At 34.5% G+C, this 8,398-nt stretch overlaps 1 protein-coding gene across 1 annotated transcript in view; it reads left to right on the plus strand.

Annotated features, from left to right (window-relative positions):
* The window catches only part of LOC135215655 (protein artichoke-like), a 42,537-nt gene that overhangs the window by 29,008 nt on the left and 5,131 nt on the right, over nt 1-8,398 (plus strand). The window contains exons 3-5 of the mRNA XM_064250582.1: nt 1,786-4,830; nt 6,074-6,308; nt 6,928-7,034. Coding sequence (XP_064106652.1) covers nt 1,801-4,830; nt 6,074-6,308; nt 6,928-7,034 — 3,372 coding nt within the window. The 5' untranslated portion in view covers nt 1,786-1,800. The remainder of the gene's footprint in view (nt 1-1,785; nt 4,831-6,073; nt 6,309-6,927; nt 7,035-8,398) is intronic.

An 8,398-nucleotide genomic window follows, 5' to 3' on the forward strand; every position in this document is an offset into this window, starting at 1 on the left:
TATCTCCCACTATATATTTTGATAGTGTAACTCCTTGAAAAGGGTGGAAGTTGGTCCACCAAAATAGACCTTTCATACTTGAGACATATCCTGTTTTCAGAAGAATCTCTCTCTCTCTCTCTCTCTCTCTCTCTCTCTCTCTCTCTATATATATATATATATATATATATATATATATATATATATATATATATATATATATATATATATAAGTAATTGTAAGAGCCATAATGCTCTCTTACTATTATGAAGAAGTTATGATGTCCCATAATCACAACGAGGCCACGCTGTCGACCTGACCACGGGTTCGTTGCCCGCTACCGGACATCATAAACTCTTCATATTTCTTGTACTTGGATCTTAAGGATTTGTAGTGACAAAAAAGCGCGAAGAATTCGAGAAGTTAAGAGGGCATTGTAACTATTACAAATGTGGACGATAAAATGTGACAAGTAAATTCTATATATATATATATATATATATATATATATATATATATATATATATATATATATATATATATATAATATATATATAAATATATATATATATATATATATATAATATATATATGTATATTATATATATATATATATATATATATATATATATATATATATAATAATATATATATATATATATATATATATATATATATATATATATACACACACATATATATATATATATATATATATATATATATATATATATATATATATACATATACATATATATATATATATATATATATATATATATATAATATATATAATATATTATATATATATAATATATATCATATATTATATATTATATATGTATCAATATATGCACTATATGCATATATTGATAACTTTAATGCTGTTATCCACTCCACCAAATGCAGAGGTAGCAATATTTTCAGTAGGTAAAATAATTCAGTAAACGCTTATCTGGTGGGTTTTACAACTGAACTCTTGAATAGCTATTAATCATTATTCTGACCTTGCACCCTATTTCTAATCCAGTAGGATATGGTGATTCTTAATATTTAACAACAACTGGTGTTATCACTGACTCCAAGCTTTCTTTATCGAACACTTGGAGCTATATCGTCTAACGTTTTCAGAAAATCAAGTATTGCTTGCAAAGGTTGTTATACCCACAGTAATGATAGTATTAATGACACATCCTTCGTGCATTTCTTTTGGGGGTAATTTATCAGAGAAATTATTTGTTTCTACTAAACTAGCTCGAGTATGGGTGTATAAATTGTTTTCATAACATACTTGGCAAATTATTTTATTAAAGCATATGAGAGTTGGTGTTTATCTACAGTGTGAGATCCTCAGCCTGAGGTGTATATTAGTGCTTCCTGCTGATGACCTAGAGAAATATGTTCACTTAGACAAAAAAGAAAAACACTACATTGTGTAATTCTTTGGCGTTTTGGCTACCACGATTTAAGAGGTAGCTTAGCTTATTACTGATTTTTATATATCCTAGATTGTTTTGAAATGTACTAGTTAGAATGAAATGACTAAAATTCAATTTATGCTATATTTCAAGGTTGAATAGCCATTAAGATAGTACTTTAATTTTCTAAGTAGTTATTAAGTATATGGGAATTTAAAGAAATTCTTTCAGTTTTGAAAAATATGGAAATAAATTTACATGGTAAGAATACTGTGGCTGTTCTGAAATATCATAATTCTAACTTCCCTTCTGGTAAAGGTACTAACTGTTGTATAAGTATAATGCACAATTCGAACTCTAAGACAATTCAATTCTCTCTTTTTTCAGAGAATGACGTGAAAAATGGATGGTTACAACATGATGACTTTAATTCTGGCACTAGTAGTATCACTGAACTTGCTAGTGTCAGCAGATACTTCAGGCTCTAGTAGCCCAAACTGGGAAGAGAATCCATTGTGTTCTCGTTACAACAATGATGATGGAATTTACATGGAATGTCCAATGGTATCACTAACTACTGTTGGGGAAGTCTTAGGCCTTGTAAAAGAACCATTAAAATCACTCCGTATTTATGATCTTGAAATGGAAGTCACTACCTTACCATCCGGGATATTCAAGCACAGTGCTGGTGTCATGAGCCTGCAGATCTCTCACTCAAATGTTATGAGCATAGCGGATAATAGCTTTCAGGGGCTGGAAAGGTCTTTGGAAACCCTTACTATCAAACACTGCAAGTTATCAGACATTCCAGAAGCAGCATTACGCAAACTTACACGCCTTACTGATCTTGACCTTCAAATGAATAATATTACGGAGATCCCAAGTTTTGCTTTTGCAAAAATGATTATAAAGACATTAAACTTCCAGGGCAATATGATAAATCTTGTGTCTGATTTTGCATTTGATGGACTAGAGGAAACGCTTGAAGACCTGAACTTAATGAATAATGATTTAAAAGAGCTCCCAGTCAATGCGTTAAAGAAATTAAAAAGTATGACAAAACTGAAGGTTGCCTGGAATCATATTACTGACTTTACTACACAAGATATCCAGCTGGAAGCTCTTGAGTATCTTGATCTCAGTAGTAATAAAATTCGAAAACTCAAAAGTAACAGCTTGATAGGGTTGCCGAACCTTGTGTCACTTTCTCTTTACATGAATTCTATTACTATTATTGCGAAAGATGCCTTTAGAGAAAATGTTAACCTAGAAACACTATTTTTGGGCAACAATAATATAAAAGATTTAGATTCAAAACTATTCAAGCACACACAAAAAATAAGTGTGATTGATCTAGGCAATAACAACATTCATTCAATAAATGATGGGGTGTTTAGTAGTCTTCCTCAGCTTCAGGAACTAGTGCTTTCTAGCAATAACATAAGAGAGCTGATGCAAGAAACATTTCAGAATTCTCCATCCATCAGAATTTTGAATCTAGAACAAAATGCTATCAGACTTATAGAGCCAAATACATTTAGTGGAATGCCAAGCCTTGAGACTCTACTGCTAAGTCACAACAACATACATGAGGTCTATCCAAGAATTTTTAGTTCAAATATCAATCTGAAAGTTCTAAAATTAGACCATAATGGAATAAAAGATTTGAGTGAAATAGCATTTAAGAATACAACAAGGTTAGAAAAGCTTGCTCTCCATAAAAATCACTTAAGGACAGTGAGCCCAGGGCTATTTTCTCGTCTTTTAGAGCTAAAGGAGTTGCATATGCATGGCAATGAAATAAGAGCAATACCTTCAGGAGCTTTTTCAAATCTCCATAAGCTAGAATTCTTAAGCTTACAGGAGAATCAGATATTAACTGTGCTAGATACATTAAATCACAACTCAAAATCTCTCTATTCACTGAATCTTTCAGGTAATGAGATTAGTATAATCAATACCAAAGCTTTCAAGGGCCAGAATAGCTTAGAAACATTAAGGCTCGACAACAACAATATATCTTCTATTACTAATGATATATTCAGTGATCTTACAGCATTATCACAACTTTATCTTCAAAATAACCATATCACCCAAATAGATGATGATGCTTTATCTAGTCTGACAAGTCTTCAGAAACTGGACATTTCAGATAACTTTCTTGTTAAGATTAGTGAAAAAACATTTCAAGGCTTATCCAGATTAAGAGAGCTTTACTTGCGCAACAATGCAATTGAAGAAATAGCTCCTAATTCATTCCAATGGATGACTGAGTTAGAGAATCTTGATCTCTCTGGAAATATGCTACCAGTTGTAAAAAAAGAATTCTTTAACACAGAGCTATTCATTAAGGAACTAAGCATAAATGATGGCCAAATAAAAAAGATAGAAGATGGAGCACTTGAAGCACTGGTGTATTTAGAGAGCCTTAGCCTGAGAGGAAATAAACTACAAACTCTTGATTCGAGTTCGCTCAGGTTAACTCAGTTATACAAACTAGATTTAAGCAGCAACAACTTCCAGACACTAAATCCTAACAGTCTCACTGCTCTTCCAAACTTAGAGGAATTAAACCTCAGTAACTGTAATATTGAAAATATTCCTGATAATTTTTTCGATGCTAGCATATCTCTGAAAACTCTCAACCTAGCAAAAAACAACATAAAGCACTTAGGAACAGGAACCTTTGCTGGTTTATCTGATCTTGTTAACCTTGATATATCAGAAAATGAGCTTCAAGTAGACAGTTGTAGAGCTTTCTTAAGCACAAGTAAGCTTCAATATTTGTCCATCAGCGGGAACCCCTTCATAAATTTATGTCCCGTACTAGGAGATTTAAAAAGTTTAAGAAAACTCGAAGCTTCCAAGATATTACTGACGGAAGTTAACAAGGATACAATTGCACGGTTAGGTCATCTCAAACAACTAGATATTTCAGACAACATGATTGTTGATTTTCCAACTGGAAGTTTTCATAAATCCTCCATACAACGTTTAAATTTAGGCGGTAATCTGCTGACGCAGCTTCCCAATGCGATTTTCAAGGACAATATGGAAAAGCTAAAAGCGCTGAACGTAACTGGAAACCCCCTGCACCGAATAACTGGTCCAGAGGTGAGCAAGAGCATGATCTTAGACTCTCTTGAAAGGCTGGAAGCAGCGCAAACAAATCTCACAGTTATTACGAGCCTTGAGTTTTCACACTTGCCAAATCTTCGATCACTGAATCTAGAAGGAGGAGCCATAAGCAAAGTTTCACCAGGAGCCTTCAGAAGTCTGTCTCATCTCAATCAGCTTAGTCTTGGTTACAATCTGTTAGAAATACTGCCACGAGAAAGAATGAGAGGGTTAACTTCTCTAACACATTTAAACCTCACAAGAAACAGGATAAAAAAGTTCGATCAACTTCCATCTGACGCCCAGAATTTGAAGGTAGGTTCTTGGTTTTTTGTGATTTAGAGCTCCCTATGATATTCAGTATGTTTTTTCTTAATGCATCCAGTGAATGAAATTGCTTAAAATATTTATCAAATGATCCAAGATAGTTTTATTGCTGAGGATTTTATTATTTTGTAGGATGCGACCTATTTTACTTAAAACACACTTTATTTTGAACTCATTGTTTTCCATATTTTCAATAAATTAATTACCATGCAGTTATTCCGTAGTTTGAAGTTTGTAACTTTCAAGCAATAATGCCCAGAGATTCCTAATGTAAGAGAAATATTTGGAATATAGGAAATTAGTTTGTCTACGAAAAATTTACCCTTTAACTCTATTTCCGGCTTTGTACCTAAGACAAATTGAATTAACTAATACACAAGAGTTTACTGAAAAACGCCTCTACTAGTGTATTTCCTACTATGAAAACAGGAACAATCTTCGAGTTTCATGTGTACCGAAAAATAGAACCTAGAAGTTTATTGGGGGAATGAAACCTCTTAATGGGCTATCACAAACTTGTCCTTAACAATTATAATCCCGTAGAGGGTTAGTGCCGTCAGTAAACCTCACGTGGTGTACTATAAGCATTACGTATGGTTCTTGGCAGCACACTCTCGGCTACTAGCTACAACAGCTTTCATTCCATCTTACTTTCCACTCTCTCCTAACAATTGTTTCATAGTGCAACCACGAGGTTTTCTTCTTGTTACACCCATCAACCTTTTTAATGTCAAAATCCCTTTCCGCACTGAATAGCCTCATAGGTATAGTTGAATATAAAATTTAGGCCAAAGGCCAAGCACTGGGATCTATGAGGTCATTCAGCGCTGAAATGGAAATTGACAGTAAAAGGTTTGAAGGGTGTAACAGGAGGAAAACCTCAAGTGTTAGGAGAGAGTGGAAAGTCAGATGAAGAGAGAAAATGAAAGGAGGTACAGTAAGAGGAACGAAAGAGGTAGCAGCTAGGGGCCGAAGGCACCCTGCAAAGAACCTTAAGTAATGCCCACAGTGCACCGCATGAGGTCCACTGACGGCACTACCACACTAGGGGAAATAGCCTCACAGGTCCCATCTTTTGGCCTTTGGTTAAAGTTATATATTCCATTCTTAACAATAATAGCGAATATTTGTCCATAGGTACGTCATTAGCAAGTTAGAATCTATATACCTTAGTGGAAAAAGTGCCTAGTGATTCCAAGTGTCTTTTTGAAATGATTTTTCTCTTATTTAGGTGATTGACATTTCCGGTAACATGCTGACAGAACTTGATGAAACCACCTTCAAGCATACAGAGGGATTGGAGGAAGTCATTCTGCGAGATAACTGGATAACTTCAATTCATCCAAAGGCTCTCGAACCCTTGACTCATCTGAAGGTTCTGGATTTAAGCCAGAATAATGTCGAAGTACTCCAACCTTCAATTCTTGCAGCAGTGGAGCGTACATTAGATACATACAGGATTGATGGTAAATATGGTCACAGATTCGCTTGTAACTTTGTTATTAGTCAGCACGCGCTCACAGAGAGAGAGAGACAGAAACACACCACACACACACACAAACACACACACACACACACACACACACACACACACACACACACACACATATATATATATATATATATATATATATATATATATATATATATATATATATGCTATTTAGAAAAGTCTAAAGGTACGTTTCCAATGCCGCGGCTCAACGATTCATTATATCAAATAGCGATGTTTGTAGACGCTTCATTGGAAACTGCGCCATTTGGTATAATGAGCAAAAACACACCTTAATACGCATGTGCAAATTTCTGTGTATTTGTGCGTAAAATAGAATTATCTGTCCATCTATAAGTACACATATTCACACACACACACACAAACATGAATGCATGCATGAACATACATGCACACATACAAATATATTGTTTAAACTTTGTTTCCGCTTGCCTGTGTCCAAGACAGTAATGCACGCTTGATAGACTACAAACTTCGTAACACATGTATCTATTGAGGTCGCTGTTACACTTAGATTAAAATATGTTGAAGCCACATACGCACATACTCTCTAAATCTTATTTTCTTTTCAGGTAATCCAGTTATTTGTGGATGTGAGACGCTGGAATTGTGGTCGTGGTTGCAAAACCATCCCTCTGAAGTTAAACACCCCAACTCTATATACTGTGATCTGCCTGAGGTAAGAATTGTCATAATGACCTTAAGGTGTAGATGATGTGGCAAAAGTTTAGAATCTCAAGGGTTTTTGGGTGTCGTTATGTCGGACTAATATTTCTTGGGGTCATTATCATTAAGGTATTCACAGTCTTTTGTTTCTATGTTTTCACGGTCATCCCCAACGGGGTCGTACCATAAACGCCGCAAAGGTGGAATCATACCTGGGTAAGACCCTTGGGGTTCACTCTATCCGAAAGATCCAAAGTTTATTAGTGATTAGCCTATAAAAACTATATGATGGGGATTTTTACATTTATATAGGTATTATATCCAGTGATATGATGCTGTGATATAGATTCGTGAAATACAAATGAAAGTTATATCACTTTGCTTTGAAAACGTATATATTCTTGTGGGGTAAATAGTATCTATTACAGTCTACTTCTAATATGAAGTAAGAACTAGATGCTTTATACTTCAGTTACAAAATCTCTTAATAAGGACTTTCCAGTGATATGATGCTGTGATATAGATTCGTGAAATACAAATGAAAGTTATATCACTTTGCTTTGAAAACGTATATATTCTTGTGGGGTAAATAGTATCTATTACAGTCTACTTCTAATATGAAGTAAGAACTAGATGCTTTATACTTCAGTTACAAAATCTCTTAATAAGGACGTAAAATTTAGCCTGAAGCCGGGTAATTATATTTTAATTTTAATACCGACAACTTGACATAGGCAATGCAGTTCATGTTAGATTTAATGCAGATACTGTAATTTCTTGAGTATTTACTTCCTGATGTTCTCTCTCACGCTCTTATGTCTACCTATCTACACACACGCATACTATATATATACCTATATATATATATATATATATATATATATATATATATATATATATATATATATATAATTTAATCGTGGATGATACTAGACTTGCCAGGGCTAAATCGAACACCCCCCCCTTTGCCACACCGCACAGTTTACGACGTAATGAGATTGTACTACAAAGATATAATTTCATAACCAGTGATGTGTCTGTGTCCTTTTCATTTCCGGTGTCTCGTATTATACCATCAATTAAGTTCCACGCTGGACGAGTGGTTTTCGCGCTCGGCTGCCAATCCGGTGGTCCGAGGTTCGATTCCCGGCGCGGCCAACACGGAATCAGAGGAATTTAATTTCTGATGATAGAAATTCCTTTCTCGATATAGTGTGGTTCGGATCCCACAATAAGCTGTAGGTCCCGTTGTTAGGTGACCCATTGGTTGCTAGCCACGTAAAAATATATAATCCTTCGGGCCAACCCTAGGAGAGCTGTTAATCAGGTCAGTGGTCTGGTAAAAGTAAGATATACTTACTTTTTATACCATCAATT

Source organism: Macrobrachium nipponense, chromosome 5 (assembly GCF_015104395.2).
Source record: "Macrobrachium nipponense isolate FS-2020 chromosome 5, ASM1510439v2, whole genome shotgun sequence".
NCBI lineage: Eukaryota > Metazoa > Arthropoda > Malacostraca > Decapoda > Palaemonidae > Macrobrachium > Macrobrachium nipponense.